General features: G+C 54.7%; 3 protein-coding genes across 6 annotated transcripts in view; 2 read left to right on the top strand and 1 right to left on the bottom strand.

Moving 5' to 3' along the window:
• LRRC43 (leucine rich repeat containing 43) overlaps positions 1–3,001 on the top strand; it is a 29,343-nt gene extending 26,342 nt beyond the window's left edge. Inside the window, exon 12 of the mRNA XM_051837775.2 lies at positions 2,782–3,001. Coding sequence (XP_051693735.1) covers positions 2,782–2,921 — 140 coding nt within the window. The 3' untranslated portion in view covers positions 2,922–3,001. The remainder of the gene's footprint in view (positions 1–2,781) is intronic.
• A 1,506-nt stretch (positions 3,002–4,507) lies between these two features.
• On the top strand, positions 4,508–6,034 carry B3GNT4 (UDP-GlcNAc:betaGal beta-1,3-N-acetylglucosaminyltransferase 4). The gene has a single exon (XM_008250565.4). It carries the CDS (start codon positions 4,708–4,710, stop codon positions 5,767–5,769), a length of 1,062 nt encoding a protein of 353 aa, XP_008248787.3. The 5' UTR covers positions 4,508–4,707; the 3' UTR covers positions 5,770–6,034.
• Positions 6,035–6,150: 116 nt separating this feature from the next.
• Positions 6,151–23,270, bottom strand: DIABLO (diablo IAP-binding mitochondrial protein). Of its 4 annotated transcripts, XM_008250551.4 has the most exons (6): positions 22,975–23,270; positions 22,439–22,565; positions 14,415–14,546; positions 13,607–13,717; positions 12,824–12,920; positions 6,151–6,611 (listed from the first exon to the last, which is right to left on the bottom strand). In XM_008250551.4, exons 1-6 carry the CDS (start codon positions 23,022–23,024, stop codon positions 6,409–6,411), a joined length of 720 nt encoding a protein of 239 aa, XP_008248773.2. In that variant the 5' UTR covers positions 23,025–23,270; the 3' UTR covers positions 6,151–6,408. The 4 variants fall into 4 exon arrangements, with proteins under 4 accessions (XP_008248773.2, XP_008248774.1, XP_017194163.1 ...); XM_008250552.4 differs by lacking the exon at positions 22,439–22,565 and having other exon boundaries at positions 22,975–23,101; XM_017338674.2 differs by lacking the exons at positions 22,439–22,565; positions 22,975–23,270 and adding an exon at positions 21,852–21,985.
• Between the last annotated feature and the right edge of the window lie 6 nt (positions 23,271–23,276).

Genomic DNA, 23,276 nt, shown 5'->3' with positions numbered 1-23,276 from the left:
GGGTGTGCGGTTGCCCGGGGCTGCAGGAGGGGAAGCGCAGTGACGGCTCGTGAGTGCAGGATTTCCACTTGGGGTGATGGACTTAGGTGGTGGGGGCGACACAGCATTGAGAATATACTGAAAACCACTGCATTGTGCATCTTAAGGTGGAGAATTTTATGTTTTCCGAATTTTTTTTTTTATCTCAATGAAAAACAGTAACTTTCAGTGTCAGGTATGAGGTGAGACCGGAGAAGGGCTGAGCCCGCAGCTGGCACCCCGGTTAGGGGGTGAGGTTGGCCAGGCCGTGAGGCGCTGGGCTGGGGTGCACATCCGAAGCCTTTTCCACAAGGACCCCTCCCCTTTTTCACCTTCTCCCCTCGGCCCCGCCTATCACCGACAGCAGGTGGATGGGGGCTACTCTAGCCGCCCCTCCCCCACTCGTGGCCTGGGCCTCCTGGTTAGGGCAGCCCTGCAGGAAGCTCTGTGTGTGTGGTTTAATTTCGTCTCCTCTCCCACGTTGCCAGCGCTGGGCCGCCAGAGGGCAGGCCCTGGCCTCAGCACAGTGGCAGTGGTGCGCAGACCCCCACTGAGAGACCGCGCCTGGGTGGGGGGAACGCCACAAAGATGAATGAGCTCGGGCCACAGTCCCCTAAGAACAAAGGCCTGGATTTTTTTTTTTTTTTTTTTTTTGACAGGCAGAATTAGAGACAGAAAGGTCTTCCTTCCGTTGGTTCACCCTCCAAGTGGCTGCTGCGGCCGGCGCACCGCGCTGATCCGAAGCCAGGAGCTGGGTGCCTCTCCTGGTCTCCCATGCAGGTGCAGGGCCCAAGCACTTGGGCCACAGCACAGAGCTGGCCTGGAAGAGGGGCAACCGGGACAGAATCCGGCGCCCCGACCGGGACTAGAACCTGGTGTGCCGGCGCTGCAGGCAGAGGATTCACCTAGTGAGCCGCGGTGCCGGCCAAATGCCTGGATATTTATAGGAAGACAAAGAGTTGTGAATGTGTGCCGTCCGTCATCCGGTAAAGCGGTAACCGAGCCGACAGCACAAGGAGGCAGCAGCACAAGGCTTCCCGTGCCATCCCTGCTGTGTCCACACCGGCCCGAGAGCGAGATCGGACTTGCAGGGCCTGAGGGCTGGCCGGGGTCACGGGAGCAGTGGGAACCCCAGGACGTGCCCTGGGGAAAGGGGAGGGCGTAGGTGACCAGGCAGAGCCCGGCCTGGAAGGCAGGAAAAGCCCCGCACTGCTGGGGGCACATGCACTTGCAAGTAAACTGGATCCAAGGAGGAAACAAAAGGGAGAAAAGCGAGACTAAAGGCCTGCATAGACGCCCTGTGCTGTGCCCGGGGCGGGGGGCTGGGGGTGGCGGTTTCCCGGGCTCGGCACCCTCTCAGGGTCACCTGTCTCGGGCGGGGCTGGCCGTCAGCAGGCGGCTTCAAGCAGATTCTGAGTTCTTTTTTTTTTTTTTTTGACAGGCAGAGTGGACAGTGAGAGAGAGAGACAGAGAGAAAGGTCTTCCTTTGCCGTTGGTTCACTCTCCAATGGCCGGCGCGCTATGGCCGGCGCATTGCGCTGATCCAATGGCAGGAGCCAGGTGCTTCTCCTGGTCTCCCATGGGGTGCAGGGCCCAAGCACTTGGGCCATCCTCCACTGCACTCCCTGGCCACAGCAGAGAGCTGGCCTGGAAGAGGGGCAACCGGGACAGAATCCGGCGCCCTGACCGGGACTAGAACCCGGTGTGCTGGCGCCACAAGGCGGAGGATTAGCCTAGTGAGCCGTGCCGCCGGCCCAGATTCTGAGTTCTTAGGGGGCTAAAGTGGGCTGAAGCCCTGGCCTGAAGCGCTGGCATCCCATATGGGCACTGATTCTAGTCCTGGCTGCTCCTCTGACGATCCAGCTCTCTGCTGTGGCCTGGGATAGCAGTAGAAGATGACCCAAGTCCTTGGGCCCCTGCACCCACGTGGGAGACCTGGAAGAAGCTCCTGGCTTCAGATCAGTGGAGCCGCGGCTGTTGCAGCCATCTGGGGAGTGACCCAGCGGATGGAAGACCTCTCTCTGTGTCTACCTCTCTCTGCAACTTTTTCAAATAAATAAAATAAATTAAAAAAAAAGAGTTCTTAATACTTAAAATAGCCAAACAGCGGGAGAAAAATGACTTCCTCCCCTGGACTGCGAGACCAGGCGCACAGGGCTCGGTGACTGACGATTGCTGCGGCCTGAGACAGGTGGGCTGGGGTGGGTGGTTTTAGTAAACGTCTTTGCGAATCTCCCCCACCCGGTTTAACTGGACACAGCTGGGTTCTCGCGGCGGCTCTGCAGCTGGGGGCGACGTGGCTGTAGTGGTGAAGGAAGTCAGCCTCACGGGGCGCCGCACTGGCTAAGAGGGAGTCGGGCTGTCCAGTAACTGCTTTGTTGTTTACTGGTGGTGTTACTGGTGTGACACCAAGCTCGAGTAGAGGTGTTCACAGTGTGAAAGCCGAGCCTGATCCGTGAGCTGGCCAAGGTCCGCCCGCTACCCCCTACTCCCACGCCGGCACGGACTGCACGGGCGCAGCCCTGGGTCGCCGGGCTGTGCAGAGGCTCCAGCCGCGGGCGCGCCCGCCGCACGCCTCCCGGGTCGTCGGAGGTCCTCTGAGCACCGGGAAGCTGCTGAGTCCGCCCGAGGACGCAGGTGTCCCCCATGCCCACCCGAGCTCCCCGCCGTGCGAGAATCCGTTCGCAGGCGCGCTGCTCTCGGGGCCGGCAAGCTGTCCCCCGCGCCTCTCCGCACTCACGCGCGCGTCTCTTGCTTTCTCAGAAAAGCCGAAAGCGGCGGCTCCGGCCAGCGAAAGCCAGTACCAGCCCGAGGCGCTGACGGTGGAGGTGCAGGTCCAGCTGAGCCAGTGCCGCACGGCCGCGGAGGCGCTGCACAGCTTCGCCTCTAGCGCGGCACAGTAAAGCGGCGCCCAGCCCCGAGCCTCGCGTCTGCTTGGCGCGCGTCGCGGGCGGGAGGGCGTGGCCGAGACCCGGGAAGGGGCACGCGGTGGCCCCAGGCCCCGCCCCTTCCCCAGAGACCCCGGCCCCGACGCGGGGGCGTGGCCAGTCCGGCCCACGGCCGGAGGCCGCGAGCGCCCGGCGTGCTGGGCGTTCCGGGCAGGGCTGGCCGCCGGAGCTCGGCCGGTGGTGCGGCGCGCAGGTAGGTCGGGAGGGGCGGGGAGGCCGCTGGGCCTCGAGTTCGCCCCGCCGAGGGCAGCATGGTCGGAGGCGGGCGTCGTGGACCCGGGCTCTGGTAACCCCCGCTGATGGGCCCTTGCTCCGGCGACCGCGGTCCCGTCTGCTCTCGACCCCTTCGCAGGCTGCGGCGCGGGCAGAGCCGCAGCCCTGGGCCTTGGCGGCCTCCCGCGCCCAGGGGTCCTGCATTCCACTCGGAGGGGTCGTGCGCCGCCCCTCCCTCCCGGAGCCCGCAGGGAGCGTGGGCGACGTCCAGGCCGAGGAGGGGCTCCGCGGGGCGGCGGACGGGGCCGGGGCCGAGACGCCATGGGCAGGGCCCGAGCAGAGGCCCCGCGGCCTCGCCCGCGGATCTGCTCGCCACACCCGGGGTCCCGCCGCCTTCCCAGCCGCGGCAGGCGAGAGCTCAGGAGCCAGCTGCCCCTCCCGGAGCCTCCGCTCCCCCGCGCGGCCGCGTCCGTGCGCCTCCCCCGTCACCGTCCCGCCTTGCGCCTTGGTTTCTCAGTGCACGGGTCCAGTGAGTCTGGTCTGCGCCCGTGGCGAGGGCAGTGGCCCGTCGGCCTCGCCGCAGCGGGCTCCGTGCACAGGTGAGAAGGGAGGACGCCCGGCTGCCTTGCGGGGCACCGGCGGCGGAAGGCCACGGGCCTGGCTGTGCGGCTGTGACCCTGGGCGAGTTCCCGGGGATGCGGTTTCTCTCCCTCCTTTGGGTCGCTGCGAGACTTCACGAGAGAAAACCAGAATTGAGTAAGCGGTGGGAAGGGGAGAGGCTGCAGTTCTCCCACTTCCTGGCCTGCACTGTGCCGGGCGCCTGCCCCAAAATCCCTGGCGGAATCCCGAGACCGAGACCGCTGCCCGCAGAGGCGAAGGGCGCGCTCTCCGGCCGCCGCTGCCGCCTGCTCCCCCCCCCCCCCCGCCCCGTCCCGGGCTCGGTAGCTGGGGACACCCAACACCCCGCCACGTGTCGGAGCAGCAGTTTTTCTGGGAAATGGTCTGACTTACTGGAAAGCCCAGAGTGACTAGTTTACTCTCCAAATGCCCCCAACAGCCAGAGCTGGGCCAGGCCAGTCCCCGGCTGCCTTCCCAGGGTGTGCGTTAGCAGAGCCGGGGCTGGAGTCAGCCACTCCCACGTGGCACGTGGGGGTCCCACTGCGCCAGACACCCACCCCTAGAGTGATTTTACTTGGGTGAAGAGCTCCCGGTGTCCAGAGTTGCGCTTAGAATTTGACCCAAAAGCTAAACGAAGTCTGTGCTGTTCACACGGACTCAGGCGGCTGAGCCCCGGGAAGGGGGGGGCCGTGTTTGTGGCGTCGGCTTCAAGGCAGCTGTCAGTCATCGGGGGGGGGGGGGGGGACGTTGGCCCAGGAGCCCGCCTGCCGGGTGCAGCAGGTGTGCTGTTTCTCTCTGGGGAAGGCCTGGAAAGCCAGAGCCGCAGCGGGAACTAGGCTGCCGCCGGGTGGCAGACAGCTTGGTCAGCTTCTGGGGACGCGACCCAGGCGCGCTCCTCGCAGGCCTGGCGATGCCCTGCAGCCTGGGCTGGCTGCTCCTGTGCGGCCTTGCAGTGCTGCTGCCCGGCTGCCTGCTCTTCCTGAAGAAGGAGGCCAGGCCGCTGGGGGCCCCCGCGGCCCACCCGCCCTTCTGGGCTCCCCCCGGGCCCCGCCGCAGCCAGTGCCCACCCAACGACACGGCGGCCAACGCCTCCCAGTTCCTGCCTGCTCGCCACCGCCTCTTCCTGACCTATCGCCACTGCCGCAACTTCTCCGTCCTGCTGGAGCCTTCGGGCTGTGCCCAGGACACCTTCCTGCTCCTGGCGATCAAGTCCCAGCCGGGCCACGTGGGGCGCCGGGCGGCCATCCGCGGCACCTGGGGCCGGGCGGGGGCCTGGGCTAGGGGCCGGCGGCTGAAGCTCGTGTTTCTCCTCGGGGTGGGGGGACCTGCCCCCGCAGCCCGGCTGCTGGCCTACGAGAGTGGGGAGTTTGATGACATCCTGCAGTGGGACTTCGCCGAGGACTTCTTCAACCTGACGCTCAAGGAGCTGCACCTGCAGCGCTGGGTGGCCGCCGCCTGCCCCCAGGCACGCTTCGTGCTCAAAGGGGACGACGACGTCTTCATCCACGTCCCCAACCTGCTGGAGTTCCTGGACGGCTGCGACCCGGCCCAGGACCTCCTGGTGGGAGATGTCATCCGCATGGCCACGCCCCACAGGGACACCAAGCACAAGTACTTCATCCCGCAGTCCATGTACAGGGCCCGCCTCTACCCGCCCTACGCTGGGGGTGGCGGCTACGTCATGTCCAGAGCCACCGTGTGGCGCCTGCGCGCAGCCGTGGAAGCGGCTGAGCTCTTCCCCATCGACGACGTCTTTGTGGGCATGTGCCTGCGCAAGCTGGGGCTGAGGCCCACCCACCACGCTGGGTTCAGGACGTTCGGGATCCGGCCGCCCCTGGACCCCCTGGACCCCTGCCTGTACCGAGGGCTGCTGCTGGTGCACTGCCTCTGCCCCCTGGAGCTGTGGACCATGTGGGCGCTGGTGACAGATGAGGGGCTCGACTGCACAGCTGCCCCCAAACCCCAGCTCTGAGCACCTGCCTGGAGGACGCCGGGTGTCGCTCTCCTCCTGTGTGAGGAACAGGAACTCTGAACACGGACTCGAACCCCTTCCCACCTTGTTCGCTCTAAAACCCTGGAACCTGGCGCACGCCGAAGCACAGCAAATGCTGTCTCCTTTTTAAATGCAAAAAAATAAATTCTTCTTTGGGAAGGAGCGGAAGGAACACAAGGCACGTGTCAGAGTCCTGCTGAGAGCAGCAGGTGGGCACTGCCTCACCCTCCCGTGTGCCGCTGACCCCTTGGCTTCATGTCCTTTTGGGGGTGGTGGACCCATCACAAAACACTTAGAAATCTTACAAACCCGGCAGGCTCCCCGCCCCCAGCAACTCACATCCTTACGAAGAGGCAAGTGTGAAATCACTTTGAAAATTTAAGATAAAACAGGTTAAAAAGCTACTGAACTTAGGGCATAACAAACAAGGCCCCCTCCGGCTCCCAGTAGCGCTGGGCGTGTGAGGTAAGAGCAGGGAGTGGGAGCGGCTGTGCGGGAGGGGTGGGCACTCACAGTTCACAAAGGCCTCTGCCTCACTGGCCAGGGCGGGGCCTCTGGCTCTGGGCGGGGCCCTGGTGGCGCGGGGCAGGAGGGCATTCACGCCGGGCGCGGGCGGCCTCAGTCCTCTCGCAGGTAGGCCTCCTGCTCGGGCTCGGGCTCGGGCCTCCCCTCCCCGCGCTCCTGGGTCTTCTGCCGCAGCTCCTGGGTCTGGGCTTCCGCCAGCTTTATCTCCGCTTTCTGCGAGAGCTGGCGCACCTCCTGCACCTGGGACTTCACCAGCTGGACGTGGCTCCTGGCGGTCACCGAGGCCTGATCGGCTCCTGCGAGGACGACACAGCTGCTGAGGCTCCCGCCCCGCCCCGCCCCCTGCTGTCCCCCAGCAGAGCAGCCAGCCTCCGGCTGTAACTGTGAGTGCAACTCGGTCATCTTTACAGCCACAGGGGCTCGCCCTTTACGGATTTAACTTCACTATACGACTCATACATGTCTTTTTCACAAATTAAGAGATCACTAATAGGGGCTGGCACTGTGGCATAGCGGGTTTAAGCCCTGGCCTGCAGCACCAGCATCCCATATGGGTGCCGGTTTGAGTCCCAGCTGCTTTTTTTTTTTTTTATTAATTTATTTACTTGAAAGTCAGTTTACAGAGAGAGAGAAGGAGAGGCAGAAAGAGAGAAGTCTTCCATCCGCTGGTTCACTCCCCAGATGGCCGCACCGGCCAGAGCTGTGCTGATCTGAAGCCAGGAGCAGGGGCCCAAGGACTTGGGCCATCTTCCACTGCTTTCCCAGGCTACAGCAGAGAGCTGGATGGGAACTGGAGCAGTTGGGACTAGAACCGGTGCCCACACAGGATGCTGGCAGTGCAGGCGGGGGCTTTACCTGCTGTGCCACAGCACAGATCATCCTGCATGATCTCCAGAGACAACTGCCCAAAGAGGTTACCTTCCTCATCTTTAAAAATGTGACAACATCCACATGGAGTGCATAGGAAATACCATTAACATAAACATATATGGCATAGCAGCATTTATTATTTTTTTCATTTAAAAACGTGTTCCGAGCTCTGTGGTTCCCTGCTGCCAGTGTGATTCAAGAGGATATGCACACTGTACTGATTTGTTTCGAGACCATTTGCCTTAAGTTACTCATTAACAAGACGCTCTGACAACGCTGACAGGGACTGAACACCTTCCTTCCTTCTTACCCCGATGAATACATGTGTGCATGTATGTTTGCATGTATGTACGTGGCAGAGTTACACTGAGACTTCCCATGCGCTGGGCCACAATGGCCAGGCTGACGCCAGGAGCCTGGAACTCCACCTGAGTGCCCTACCTGGGTGCAGGGGCCCCAGGACCTGGGCCTGCAGCTCTCCCAGGTGCACTGGCAGGGCTGGATCAGAAGTGGAGGAGCTGGACTTGAGCTGGCATCCATATGGGACGCTGGCATTGCAGGTGGTACCTTAATCCACTATGCCACAACACTGACCCATCTTTTATTTGACTTTAATAGAAAACATTTCTGATGTTAAGCCAGATTAGTTAATCTTTATCATGTTAAGAAAATTTTCTCTTCATAATTGTAAGTTGTGGATGCTTTATTTTTTTAAACTCACTTATTTGGGGGCTGGCACTGTGGCATAGCGGGTAAAACCAGTGCAAGTCCCGGCTGCTCCACCTCTGATCCAGCTCCCTGCTAGTGTGCCTGAAAGCAGCGGAGGATGGCCCAGGCACTAGGGCTTCGTGCCACCCAAGTGGGAAACCTGGAAGCAGCAGCTCCTGGCTTCAGATCAAGCCAGCTCTGGCTGTTGTGGCCATGTGGGGAGTGAACTGGCAGATAGAAGATCTGTTTCTCTTTCAAATAAATATTTTTTAAAAAATTTATTTATTTGAAAGGTAGAGTTACAGCAAGAGAGGGTAAGACAGGCAGAGAGAAGTTTTAATCTGCTGGTTCACTCCCCAAATGGACACCATAGCCAGGGCTAGACCAAGGCAAAGCCAGGAACTTCTAACTTCCTCCAGGTCTCCCACTTAGGTGGCATGAGCCCAAGGGCATGGGCCATCTTCCACTGCTTTCCCAGGCACGTTAGCAGCGAGCTGGATCAGAAGCGGAGCAGCTGGGAATGGAACCAGTGCTCATATGGGATGCTGGTGGCTTAACCTGCTGCACTACAACAATGCTCCCCACCTCCGCCCTAAACAGCTAAGTGCATTTTCCACAAAATTTCTGAAACCTCTCTCAGGTTTTTCTTTTGTTCTTGACAGTTAGATAGTGAGACAGACAGCAAGGTCTTTCTTCCGTTGCTTCACCCCTCAAAAGGCCGCCATGGCCGGCACGCTGCACTGATCCGAAGGCAGGAGCCAGGTGCTTCCTCCTGGTCTCCCATGGGGTGCAGGGCCCAAGCACTTGGGCCATCCTCCACTGCCTTCCCGGGCCACAGCAGAGAGCTGGACTAGAAGAGGAGCAACTGGGACAGAATCTGGTGCCCTGACCGGGACTAGAACCTGGGGTACTGGTGCTGCAGGTGGAGGCCAAGTGAGCCGCGGCACCGGGCTTTTTTTTTTTTTTTTTAAAGATTTATTTACTTGAAAGAGTTACAGAGAAGGAGAGGCAGAGAGAGAGAGGTCTTCTATTCGCTGGTTCACTCCCCAACTGGCCGCAATGGCTGGAGCTGGGCCGATCTGAAGCCAGGAGCCAGGAGCTTCCTCTGGGTCTCCCATGTGGGTGTAGGGCCAAAGGACTTGGGCCATCTTCTTCTGCTTTCCCAGGCCACAGCAGAGAGCTGGATCAGAAGTGGAGCAGCCAGGACTCGAACTGGTGCCCATATGGGATGCCAGCACTGCAGGTGGCAGCTTTATCTGCTACACCACAGCACTGGCCCCTCATGGTTTCTTTACTTCTAGAACGCATGTTGGATTTACACAGATCCTAACAGTCTGGGGTCGGTGCTGTAGCACAGTGGGCTAAGCCGCTGTCTACAGCACTGGCATCCCATATGGGCCCAGGTTCAAGTGCCAGCTGGTCCACTTCCAATCCAGCTCCTGCTAGTATGCCTGGGAACGCATCAGAGGCTGGTGCAAGCGCTTGGGCCCCTGCACCCACATGGGAAGACAGGGAGGTTCCTGGTTTCTGCCTGGCCCAGCCCTGGCTTTTACGGCTATTTGAGGAGTGAACCAGCTGATGGAAGCTCATTGGTTTAATAAATTAAAAAGTCAGACTAGTCTCATACAATTAAAAAAAAAACCTCCAAATTCTACAACAGCCCTTTCTGATGTTACTTTTGCTCTAAAAGTTATCCTTTCCATCTTTCCCTCATTTTTTAATTTTCTCATATTGTTTTTTCACCTTTTATTTAATTCCTTCTTATATTTTTATTCTTTTGTTCTACTTTACTCTATTTTGCTGTTTTTATAACTTAAGACTACTTTTAATATTTATTGCAGTGAACATCATTCATGGTCTTTGTGTATATAACACATGCCTTTATTTCTTTTTTTTAAATTAATTTATTTAAAAGCAGAGTTGCAGAGAGAGAAGTCTTCCATCTGCTGATTCACTCTGGCCAGAGCTGGGCCAATCCAAAGCCAGGAGCAGCTTCTGGGTCTCCCATACAGACACAGCAGCCCAAGGACTGGGCCAGCTTCTACTGCTTTCCCAGGCCATTAGCAGGGAGCTGGATCAGAAGTGGAGCAGCTGGGACTTGAACCGGCACCCACAAGGGAAGCTGGCACTGCAGGCGGCATCCCTTTACTGGCTACGCCACAGCACTGGCCCCAACATATACCTTTATAAAAAGCTATAGATTTCTCAGGGCTGGCGTCATGGCAGAGCAGGTAAAACCACCACCTATGATGCTGGCATCCCATGTGGGCACCCGTTTTATCCTGGCTGCTCCACTTCCAATCCAGCTCCCTGCTAATGGCCTGGGAAAAGCAGCAAAAGATGGCCCAAGCACTTGGACCCTGCACCCATGAAGAAGGACCTGGATGGAGCTCCTGGCTTTGGTCTGGCCCAGCTTGGCTGTTGTGGCCACCTGGGGAGTCAACCAGCAGATGGAAGATCTCTGCCTCTGCCTCTAACTCTTCGAAATAAAAATAATAATTTCTCTTTAACAGCCACTTTTGTTTATAACTCCTTGGTTCTGCTATATATACTGCATTGATCACAGTTCTAAATATTTTCAAATTTCCATTTAAATTTTAAATATTTATTTGAAAGAGCTATGGCCGACGCCGCGGCTCACTAGGCTAATCCTCCGCCTGCAGCACCAGCACCCCAGGTTCTAGTCCCGGTTGGGGTGCCGGTTCTGTCCCAGTTGCTCCTCTTCTAGTCCAGCTCTCTGCTGTGGCCCGGGAAGGCAGTGGAGGATGGCCCAAGTGCTTGGGCCCTGCACCTGCATTGGGAGACCAGGAGGAAGCACCTGGCTCCTGCCTTCGGATCAGTGCAGCGTGCCGGCCATGGCGGCCATTTGAGGGGTGAAGCAACGGAAGGAAGACCTTTCTCTCTGTCTCACTATCTAACTTTGCCTGTCAAAAACAACAACAACAACAAAAAAAAAAACTGAGGACAGAGAGAGAGGTCTTCCATCTGCTGGTTCACTCCCCAAATGGCTGCAACCACCAGGTCTGGGCCAGGCAAAAGCCAAGAGCTTCTTGCAGGTCTCCCACATGTGCATCATGGGCCCAGCACTTCGGCCATCTTTTGCTGACTTCTCAGGCCATTACTAGGGAGCTGGATCGGAAGAGGAGCAGCTGGGACTCGAATCAGCAACGTGACCTGTATGCTGCAACACCGGCCCTAACGATGATGTCTTTAGAAGCACATTCTTAAATATTTTAAGAAATTTTGTTGGTAATGGAGGTCAATGAAGGTCAGTGAATACCAGTGAATGATTTTGTCTTTCTTTGTCACTTAAATTTTGTATATATCTGTGTCAAAATATTTCCTTTTGGAGGGAGAAGGTTATAAATATATATAATCAGTTTTTAAAAAGTTTTAGTCTTAACTAATTTTTTTGGTGCTCTTGACCTGTGAATCTGAGATGTGTGGGAAACTCAATTTCTCCTTGGGAGTCTATCAATTTTTGCCTTAATAGTTGTACATTTCGTGACTGATGTGATCTTGACGAATACTGCTTTTTGCCTTGAATCCTTTCTCCGCCTTTTAACAGAGCTCGGTCAGCTTTTATGGATAGCTTTCTTTTTTCTAATTTTCCATCTTTTTGTTTTGCATCTGCCTCTATTAAAAATTTTTAGCAGGGGCCGGCGCTGTGGCTCAGTGGGTGGGTGCTGGCTGGAGACCTGGCTGTTCTACTTCCAACCCAGCTCTCTGCTTTGGCCTGGGAAGTAAAAGATGGCCCAAGTCCTTGGGCCCCTGAACCTGCATGGGAGACCTGGAAGAAGCTCCTGGCTTCGGATTGGCGCAGCTCCAGCCATTGTGGCTAACTGGGGAGTGAACCAGCGGATGGAAGACCTCCCTCTCTCTCTCCTCTGTGTAACTCTTTCAAATAAATCTTTAAAAAAAAGTTTTAGCTAGAATTTTCTGAACACAATATGAAAGTATTATTTTAATAAGTATTCTTACTGTAATCACTGATGTTTGAACTTGTTCTATTCATTATGTTACAGCTAGATCGGAAGCAGACCAAATGAGACTCGAACCAGCACTGACTGGGATGCCAGTGTCACAGGTGGCATCTTAACCTGCTGTGCCACAACACCGGCCCTCAATATTCTGTGTTATTTTCTGAGTTCCACTTCTTCTTAAGCCTTTACTGCCTCAACTGAATCTATAAAGTTTTCTTTTTCCTTTTCTCTCAATTTTTAAAAACAACAAAAACATTTATTTATTTGAAAGGCAGAGTTACAGAGAAAGGCAAAGACAGAAATCTACCATCTGCTGGAGCACTTCACAAATAGCCATAATGACCGGGGCTGGGCCAGGCCAAAGGCAGGAGCTGCTTCTGAGTCTCCTACATGGGTGGCAGAGACCCAGAGTTGTCTGCTTTCCCAGGCATATTAGCAGGCAACGGGATCAGAAGTGGAGCAGCCAGTACTGGTGCCCATATGGAATGCTGGCCCCCTACTAATTTTTTATAGTGTTTAACAATTCAAGTTTATTCTTCTGCATGCTTTCACTTCTTTGACAGACTGATCTGACTACTTAAAGGCTTGTTTTACACAATGGCAGTCCCATGTTTCTCTTGAGACCTCTCTGTTACTCTGCCTTTCAAACAAATCAGTCTTTAAAATGGTCCATGACAGATTGATGACTTCAAGTCTCATCCAACTGTCACTGTGACTATTAATAAATTGGGTTATAAAAAAATAAAATTCTTAGAGTATCTGGAAGCAATCGGATTTTCCAACTGTAGTGGTTCAATTGGTTTTTACAGACAACCTAAATTCCTCTCTAGTTTATTTGTACATAGGGAAAAAAGATGAGTGCTCATGAGAAGTACTGGTTACTACATGGAAACAAGGAGAACTTCTCATAGAGAGCCCCTCACTAGCACGCAAAGCCTCTAACCTACCAGTGTGGTACGCAGCTTCTGCGGCCATTTCTGAAAGACTAAGTGCTGTCATCCAAGTCGTCTCCAGTTTCAAATATTCTTGTTGTTTTGAAGTCATCTATAAATTGTTTCAGAGAATATGAAGAGAATTTACACATAAGAGCACATTTAGGAACAGTTACTAATTAGACACTTTTATTAAATTTTTTAATACTTTGAGAGGTTGAAAGGCAGAGTTACAGAGAGAGGGAGAGACAGAGAGGTCTTCCATCCACTGGTTCACTTCCCAAATGGCCACAATGGAACAGCCAGGATATGAACTAGTGCCATGTGAGATGCTGGTGTCACAGGCAGAGGCCTAGCCTACCATGCCACAGCACCAGTCCCCAGTTAGACAATTTAATTCAGGAATTAAGATAACCACCGTGAGGGGCCCGCACTGTGGCTAGTGGGTAAAGCCGCCGCCTGCAGTGCCAGCATCCAGCATGGGCACTGGTTCAAGTCCCAGCTGTTCCACTTCCGATCCAGCTCTCTGCTATAGCCTGGGAAAGCAGCAGAAGATGGCCCAGGTCCGTGGGCCCCTGCACCCACGTGAGACCCAAAAGAAGCTCCTGGCTTCGGATTGGCGCAGCTCTCACTGTTGCAGCCAATTGAGGAGTAAACCAATGGATGAAGTCCTCTCTGTGTCTGCCTCCTCCTCTCTCTGTGTTAACTCCGACTTTCAAATAAATAGTTTAAAAAAAAGGAGATCCCACCGTGAGGTAGGAACGCTGACACCAAAATGCCTGGTAAATTTTCGCTCACCTCAACCCTGGCTCCTATGATCACCTGCCACACTTCATCTTCCTCCTGGGAGTTCATTTTACCAAGTAAACTTGCATATCGTCGGTACAGAGAAATCAGGGTGTACACAGCCTACACATAGAGAGTAAGTCTGAGTAACGTAAGTGAGGCCTGCTGGAAGGGTTAGCAGATTCACTGCCCTCCACCCCTCACTCAAATGGCACAATCCTTAGAGGAAGAACAGGCATTACCCCAGGACACCAGACTCTCCACTGACACACTGTCTGAGTTTGTTAGCAATCAGTCATACAGAACACATGAAAGAAAAGTCTGAAGATTAAAATAAAAAGCTACTACAAAATATAAGTAAAATAAATGTATAAATGAGACAGTAATTTGATTTTGATTATATATATACTCTTATTTCTATTTGCATCAGTGGTTAATTCTCAGTAAGTCTCTAGTGGTAGGCTCTGGATGATTTTACCCGTAATTAAACCAGATCACAACCTGGTTTTTTAAAAAAATACTGGGCTGCTATATCTGAGATTTCCGTTTTTGTTTGTTTTTTTTTTTAAAAAAAGGTTCCCGGAGAAAGTAAAAATCAGTGATTTACCAAGACTGAAAAATATTTTTGTCAAGGGCCAAACAGCGAGTATTTCAAACATTGTAGGTCTTGCAGTCTCCGCTGAAACTATTCAAACTCTCAAAAGTAGTCACAGACACACTATAAACCAGTAAGTGCCAATGCGTTTCAGACACAGCTACGGGGCTGCATCCACCTGTGACCTACGGTTTGCTAAGCCCTGGCCTAGAAGAGAAGACATACCTTAGTATACTCAGTGATTGCTTCAATCAGCGCATAGGTGGTTTGAGAGAGAAAGGTAGAGGTGCTGTCGGTCACCAAAGACACGGCCCTCTTCATCAGTGCGTCATTACTCAGAGAATGCGGTTCTGATTCCTGAAAGAAAGTTACTCAACTTTAAAAGAATTCATTCGTTTGAAAGGCAGCCCAACGGAGAGAGGGTAGAAGACAGATCTTCCACTCGCTGGTTGACTCCCCAAATACCTGCTAGTTAGGGCTGGACCAGGTCAAAGCCAAGAGTCTGGAACTCAATTTGGGACTCCCACATGGACAGCAGAAACCCAGGGACTACTTGGGCCATCTGCTCTCCCAGGACAATGGTGGGAGGCTGGAACGAAGCCGCAGAGGCAGGACTCATCGGCACCCAGAAATGGGATGTGGGAGTTCAAGTAGCTGCTTAACCCTCTGTGCCACAACACCTGTCTGTTATTCAATTTTAACTCAAAGCTCAAGTTGAGAACTCTGTCACAGTCAGCCATGTTAAAAAAAATTTTTTAAGATTTTACTTATTTATTTGACAGGTCGAGTTACAGATAGTGAGGAGAGACAGAGAGAGAGAGGTCTTCCATCCACTGGTTCACACCCCAAAGGCCTGCAATGAATGGAGCTGGACCAATCCAAAGCCAGGAGTCAGGAGCTTCTTCCTGGTCTCCCACATGGGTGCAGTGACCCAAGGACTTGGGCCATCTCCCACTGCTTTCCCAGGCCACAGCAGAGAACTGGACTGGAAGAGGAGCAGCTGGGACTAGAACTGGCACCCACATGGGATGCTGGCACTGCAGGCAGAGGATTAACCCACTGCACCACAGCGCTGGCCCACTAAGTCGTTTTTAAGTAGCAACTGCACTGTATTTCTCTGGATTAACTTTTATTTGGGGGGATTTATTTTGACTAATTAAGGAAATATAGGGAAATAATTCCAGCATATGCTTTCTTGCTACTTTCAGGAGCAAACAGTATTTCTTAAATAAAATCCTAGTATTATAACCAACAAGTTCATAAAATTATGATTCATTAACAATGGTAGATGCTTGAGATACCGGAAAACACAGCTGCACTTTCTGCTCTACAGATTTCAGACACGTGAGGGGCAGGGAGAGAACGAGAGAACTAGGAAAGCATGCCACCACATCTCATGGGACTGAGGCAGAGGTCCAGGGGCACACAGGGAACACCTAGAAAAGGCTTAGGGATGCGATGAGGACTAAGCCGAGTCTAAGGGTGGAGGGGTGGGGACGCCTGCATTCCGGATCAGAGGGCCTGGATTCAGGTCCCAGCTCAGCTCCTGACTTCAACTTCCTGCTAACGCCCATTACCTTCATGCCACCCAGGTGGGAGACTCGATAGCATCCCATCCTTTGCTGTTGTCATTTGGGGAGTTCATTAGCAGACGAAGATACATATATCTGTCTCTCTGCCTTTCAAATACAAATACATTTTAATGCCGGCGCCGGGCTCACTAGGCTAATCCTCCGCCTGCAGTGTTGGCACCCCAGGTTCTAGTCCCGGTCGGGGCGCCGGATTCTGTCCCGGTTGCCCCTCTTCCAGGCCAGCTCTCTGCTGTGGCCAGGGAGTGCAGTGGAGGATGGTCCAAGTGCTTGGGCCCTGCATCCCATGGGAGACCAGGAGAAGCACCTGGCTCCTGGCTTCGGATCAGCACGGTGCGCCGGCCACAGTGGCCATTGGAGGGTGAACCAACGGTAAACGGAAGACCTTTCTCTCTCTCTCACTGTCCACTCTGCCTGTCAAAAACAAACAAACAAACAAACAAACAAAAAACACCACACAACAACAACAACAACAAAACCATTTTAAAATGATCACAATTGGGGCTGGCACTGTGGCACAGCAGGTAAAGCCACTGCCTGTGACACCAGCATCCCATATGGGCACAGTTCAAGACCTGGCTGCTCCACTTCCGATCCAGCTCCCTGCTGATGCACCTGGGAATGCAGCATTAGATGGCCCAATGCTTGGGCCCCCGAACCCACGTGGGAACCCACGTGAAGCTCCTGGCTCCTGGCTCTGGCCTGCCTTAGCCTTGGCCATTGAGGCCATTTGGGGAGTGAAATAGTGGACAGAAGATCTCTTTCTGACTCTCCCTCTACTGACTTTCAAATAAATTAATCTTTTTAAAAAAAGTTTGAGGCCGGCGCCTCGGCTCACTAGGCTAATCCTCCGCCTTGCGGCGCCGGCACACCGGGTTCTAGTCCTGGTTGGGGCGCCGGATTCTGTCCCGGTTACCCCTCTTCCAGGCCAGCTCTCTGCTGTGGCCAGGGAGTGCAGTGGAGGATGGCCCAGGTGCTTGGGCCCTGCACCCCATGGGAGACCAGGAAAAGCACCTGGCTCCTGCCATCGGATCAGCGTGGTGCGCCTGCCGCAGCGCGCCGGCCGCGGCGGCCATTGGAGGGTGAACCAACGGCAAAAGGAAGTCCTTTCTCTCTGTCTCTCTCTCTCACTGTCCACTCTGCCTGTCAAAAAAAAAAAAAAAAAGTTTGAGAAATTGGAATTAAAAGATAATTTTATTTTGGCACAAAACTTTTTTGAAATCCATACATACCTTTTCCATAATAGCATTTTTCATAAAATTTTTCAATATCTGTATGCATGGATTTCAAACGTTTTTGCACTAAAAATTTTTAGGGATTAGCATTGTGGCATAGTGGGTAAAGGCACTGTGTGCAATGCTGGCATCCCATTAAGGGCATTGATTCAAGTCCCAGCTGCTCCACTTATGATCCAGCTCCCTGCTAATGGCCTGGGAAATGCAGAAAATGGCCCATGTATTTGGGCACCTGCCACCCATGTGGGAAACCTGGAAGAAGCTCCTCATTCCTGGTTCAACCTGGCCTAGCCCCAGCCACTGCGGTCATCTGGGGAGTAAGGCAGCAGATGGAAGCACTCTCTCTGTAAATCTGCCTTTCAAATAATCTTAAAAAAATTATTACGTGAGAGGCAGAGACTGAATGAGAGGGATGAAGACAGCTTCCACCCACGGTTCACTCCCCAAATGCTCAACATGGGGTGGGGGGGGAGGCAGAAACTGGGAACTGAAAACTGAATCTGGATCTCCATTTTTCTGTGAACTTTCTGAAGCACTTGTATGATTTTGAGGGAAAGTTAATACATCGGGACCACAAACGAAATCTCACCCCCAAATCTGCTGACTCAGGAGATACCACAGGATTATCATCAAACATCAAAATATACACTATTAAATGGCCAGAAGAGGGGACTGTATTGGCCAGAGGCTAGGAAGGGGTTAAAGAAATGTGGGACTTGGCAGTGAAGACAGCTAGGCCTAGAATGGTCAGGCATTGTAGGGGAAACTGAGGAAAAGAATACATTAGCTGCATGCAAGCCACGTCTGGGAACCCAGCCTGGTTGGAACAGATGGATTAAAGACAAGACAGCCAGGGCAATGGTGGACAGAAGAGCTCGGGTTTCAGTTCTGTAACACGTCCCAGAGCCTTTGGGGTTTTGAACAATGGAAGAAGGATGTCCGTGTGCCAGGAAAATGAACGACTAAGAGGGTCCAGTCAAATGGCCCAGACCTCAAGCATTTGGGGCTCAGAAAAGTAGTACGTGACCCTAAAAATCTTCCCAAGGAAGGAAGGTTGTCCTAATTATGGATGAAAATGGCCTGTTGTTCAAGTGAGGGTTTAGGACTAAAGATTCCTCAGCATAAACACATGACAGCAAGAGAGACACATTCAGGTGGGTTTGTGAGCCTCAGAGGATGCTGGAAATATCTGTCATAAATGCAGTTAATATTACTATAAACACATCCCACAGGAAAAATTGCTGAAATGAGGCTTGCTAATCTTTTATCTAGCTCTTTCCCATTAAGAATATAACCAGGGGGGGCCGGCTCTGTGTCGTATCAAGTTAATGCCCTGGCCTGCAGTGCTGGCATCCCTTATGGGCACTGGTTCAAGTCCCAGCTGCTCCACTTCCAATCCAGCTCTCTGCTACGGCCTGGGAAAGCAATGGAAGATGGCCCAAGTGCTTGGACCCCTGCACCTGCGTGGGAGACCCAAAGAAGCTCCTGGCTTTAGATTGGTGCAGCTCCAGCCACTGTGGCCAACTGGGGAGTGACCCAGTGGGTGGAAGACATCACTGTTTCTTTCTCTCCATCTCTCTCTGTGTGTAACTCTGACTTTCAAATAAATAAATAAATAAATCTTTAAAAAAATTAAAAAAAAAAAAAAAAGGACTATAACCAGAGGCCGGCACTGTGGCATAGCAGGTAAAGCCACACCGCCTCCAGTGCCAGCATCCCACATGGGCACCAGTTCGAGTCCTGGCTGCTCCACTTCCGATCCAGCTCTCTTCTACTGCCTGGGAAAGCAGAAGATGGCCCAAGTCCTTGGGCCCCGGCACTCGTGTGGGAGACCCAGAAGAAGCTCCTGGCTCCAGACTGGCACAGCTCCAGCCGTTGTGGCCACTGGGGAGTGAACCAGCAGATAAAAGACCCCTCCATATCTCTCTGCCTCTCAAATAAATAAATCAATTTCAAAAAAAAAGAGAATATTACCAGTTCATTTTTTAAAATGAGGTGCCACTTTCAAATCTAATGCCTCTGTGACATCTTTGCCAAGTTGTCTCAGACTGACATTTCTGAAACTGAACTCTTGATTTCTTTTCAAAACTCACCCCTGGGCCGGCGCCGCGGCTCACTGGGCTAATCCTCCGCCAAGTGGCGCCAGCACACCGGGTTCTAGTCCCGTCGGGGCGCTGGATTCTGTCCCGGTTGCCCCTCTTCCAGGCCAGCCCTCTGCTGTGGCCAGGGAGTGCAGTGGAGGATGGCCCAAGTGCTTGGGCCCTGTACCCCATGGGAGACCAGGAAAAGCACCTGGCTCCTGCCATCGGATCAGTGCGGTGCGCCGGCTGCAGCGCACCGGCCGCGGCAGCCATTGGAGGGTGAACCAACGGCAAAGGAAGACCTTTCTCTCTGTCTCTCTCTCTCACTGTCCACTCTGCCTGTCAAAAAATAAATAAATAAAACAAACAAACAAAAAACTCACCCCTGGGGCCGGCGCTGTGACGTAGCAGGTAAAGCCGCCGCCTGCAGCGCCGGCATCCCATATGGGCACTGGTTTGAGTCCCGGCTGCTCCACTTCCAATCTAGCTCTCTGCTGTGGCCTGGGAAAGCAGTAGGGGATGGCTCAAGTCCTCGGGCCCCTGCACCCACGTGGAGACCTAGAAGAAGCTCCTGGCTTTGGACTGGCGCAGCTCTGGCCATTGCAGCCAATTGGGGAGTGAACCAGCAGATGGATGACCTCTCTCTCCTCTCTCTCTCTCTGCCTCTCCTTCTCCCTCTGTGTAACTCTTTCAAATAAAGAAATCTTAAAAAAAATAGAAAACTCACCCTTTTCATCTCAGTAAGTGTTCCAGATCCATTCTTTCAGATGCTTAAGCTTTTTATTTTTAAAGACTTATTTATTTGAAAGGCAGAGTGACAGAGATGGAAAGAGAGCTTCCATTCAATGTTTCACTCTTCAAACAGCCACAACAGCCAGGTCTGGGCCAGGGCAAAATCAGAACCCAGGGACCGCACTACACGCAGTGACAGAGGCCCAGGTACTTGGGTCGTCTTCAGCTGCCTTCCCAGACTTATTAACAGAAGCGGAGCAGCAAGGAGCACCAGCATTTGGCTATGGGATGCCAGTGTCACAGGCGGCAGTTTAACCCACTGCAACTCAATGACCACCACGTTTAGATCTTTAAAAAACTGGAAATCTGGCGCCAGCGCTGTAGTGTAATGGGTAAAGCCACCACCTGCAGTGCTGGCATCCCATATGGGCGCTGGTTCGAGGTCCTGCTGCTCCACTTCCGATCCACAGCTCTCTGCTGTGGCCTGGGAAAGCAGAAGATGGCCCAAGCCCTTGGGCTCTTGCACCTGCTTGGGAGACACAGAAAAAGGTTCTGGCTCCTGGCTTCGGATGGGTGCAGCTCTGGCCGTTGAGGCCAACTGGGGAGTGAACCAGTGGATGGAAGACCTCTCTCTGTGTAATTCTGACTTCCAAGTAAAATAAAATAAATCTTAAAAAAAAGCAAACTTGGAATCTAAGTTATACATCCCACGTCCCATCCATCAGCAACGGTGTTGGCCACATTTAGCCAGCTGCTTGCCACCTCCTCTGCTATCATCATCTCACCCTTGGTCTACAGCAGTAGACTCTACTGGTGGTCTTAGTTCCACACAAAAACTCTTAAAAAATTTTAAAATTCCTATCAGATGGAAAAAGGCCCTTAAAACCTATAGCTGCTTTTTCAGAATAAAACCAAAGCCTTCGTGGCGCCGGCGCCGTGGCGCAGGTTAATCTTCCACCTGTGGTGCCGGCATCCCATATGGGTGCTGGTTCGAGTCCCAGCTGCTCCACTTCCAACCCAGCTCTCTGCTGTGGCCCGGGAGGGCAGTAGAGGATGGCCCAAGTCCTTGGTCCCCTGCACGCACATGGGAGACCAGGAAGAGGCACCTGGCTCCTGGCTTCGGATCAGCACAGCTCCGGCCGTTGCAGCCATTGGGGAGTGAACCAGTGGATGGAAGCCCTCTCTCTATTTCTCCCTCTCACCGTCTGTAACTCTACCTCTCAAATAAATAAATAAAATCTTAAAAAAAAAAAAAAAGTTACTGTAGGAGCTAGCTTTGTGGACTAGCAGGTTGCTGGTTCGAGTCCTGGCTGCTCTGCTTCTGATCTAGTTCCCTGTCAGGGGACCGGGGAAGCAGTGGCGATGGCTCCAGCACTGGAATTCCTGCCTCCCGGCTGGGAGACCAGAGTCCCTGGTTCCTGGCTTCAGCCTGGCTCAGCACTGGCTGCTGTGGCCACTTGGGGAGTGAACCAGTAGATGCAAGACCTCTCCCCTTCTGCTACTCTGCCTTTCAAACATACAGCAAATCCTTTTTTTTAAATAGAGGTAACATTTTCCCTCTATCCCTAAATACTACTTAGAAGTCTTCAAAAAGTTAATGAAACATAGGTATTATGAAAAAAATACATGGATGTTGAAATTTTTGGCAACAAAACAAACATCTTTTAATTCCACTTTTTCACTATTTTATTTAAAGATTTCTTTATTTGAAAGTCAGAGAGAGAGAGAGAGAGAGAGAGAGAGACAGGGACAGAGGGATCTTCCATCCCCTGGTTCACGCCCCAAAGGGCTGCAATGGCCAGGCCTGACAGGAGCCAGGAGCTTCTTCCAGGTCTCCCACGCAGGTGCAGGGGCCCAAGGACTTGAGCCATCTGCTGCTGCTTTCCCAGGCCACAGCAGGGAGCTGGATCGGAAGTGGAGCAGCCGGGACTCGAACCAGCAGCGCCCATGTGGGATGCCGGCATCACAGTCGGCAGCTTTACCAGCTAAGCCACAATGTCACCCCCTCCACGAACGCTGACATACCTTCACTGTCGCCCCCATTCCACTCGTCACACGGGCGTCCCTCTGTCTCCCAGGCCTCTGCACCAAGGGCTCCCCCTGTCTGGAAGCGCTTCCCCTGCCAGACGCCATCACGGCTCACTGTAGCACACCACTCAGGGCCTTCCTCAGTGGTCCTTCTCGGAGCGGCTCCTCTTACTTCTCTTAGGTTTTGTTTATTTGAAAGGCAGAGAGACAGACGGCTGCCTCCCATCCACTGGCCTACTCCCCAGACGCCACCACAGCTGGGGCCCGGCCAGAACGCAGGCCAGCCTCAGTGTGCATCAGTGGGGTGCGGCGTGGACGCACCGGCGGGCGGGGCTGGAACCGGGCCCTCCAGAGCGCCAACTGCCCCCAGCAGCTGTTCCCGCCGCCGGCACTCGCAGCCAGCTCACATTTACCTTGGCCTGCTTCCGCCCCTTCATCTCCCGGAACTCGGGTGCTGCTCCCTCCACGCGGCAGCGGGCGGAGGGTATCCGGGAAGCTCTGTGCACTGACCGCCCACTTCGCCGACAGTCCGCCACGAGCCCCTCAGGCCCTCCCTGCCCACCCGGGACTTCGAAGCGCCTTACCTGGGCGATGGGAACCGCACACAGGGTGACCCCAAGTCCAACCGCCGCCGCCCTGCGCCAGGGTCTCACCAGCTCCGAGAAGCAGCGCTTCGGCCCGCCGGCCGCGGCAGGAACACATCGCCCGCGCCTGCAGGGACCACGGCGCCGCGTCGGGACGGCCGCCGCAGCCAGGGCAGCCCGGGCTCGGCCGCGGGGGTCGACGGCGCCGCGCCATCGCCGCCGGGAAGGCGAGCGCCCAGGGACCCGGCGGGGCTCCCGGGCCCCGGTGCCTCCCGGAGCGGACGCGCCGACGGGCCGGGACTCGGCTTTTGGCGGCTGCAGTAACTGACCAGCGGTCAGCGAGAAACGAGCCGCCGGCTGGACCCGGGGGCGGGGCGGGGCCGCCTCAGGCTTCCGAGGGGGGCGGGACGCCGGGGCCCAGCCCGGCCGACGAGGGAAGCGCACGCAGGCAGGCCAGCCCCGCGGGCCCCGCCACAGCGCCCTCCTCGTCGCCTCCCTCCCTCCGCTCCTACCACCCAGCACGGCCGCAGAGGTACCTGAGCCAGGCGGACGCACTGCGCGACAGCCAAATCCTCAGAGCCGCCATCCCGCGGCGAGCGGACGCCGGACGCACGCGCCGGAAGTGACGCAGCTCCGTGAGCGGGGAGGGGGGAGCGGCCTCCGCTGGAGGGGACTCGGCCTCATGGGCACGCCCCCACCGGAGAAAGCAGCCAGGATTGGACAGGCCGGAGCGAGGGGCGGGACCTAGGGCAACGGCTGTAACGATCGCGCCCGCTGCCCAACAGCCGGAGGTTCCGTGTTGGGTGGGACGGGCGGCGGGCCTGGGGGCGCAGAGCCT

Source organism: Oryctolagus cuniculus, chromosome 21 (assembly GCF_964237555.1).
Source record: "Oryctolagus cuniculus chromosome 21, mOryCun1.1, whole genome shotgun sequence".
Taxonomy (NCBI): Eukaryota; Metazoa; Chordata; class Mammalia; order Lagomorpha; family Leporidae; genus Oryctolagus; species Oryctolagus cuniculus.
This window is presented reverse-complemented; position numbering and strand designations above follow the sequence as displayed.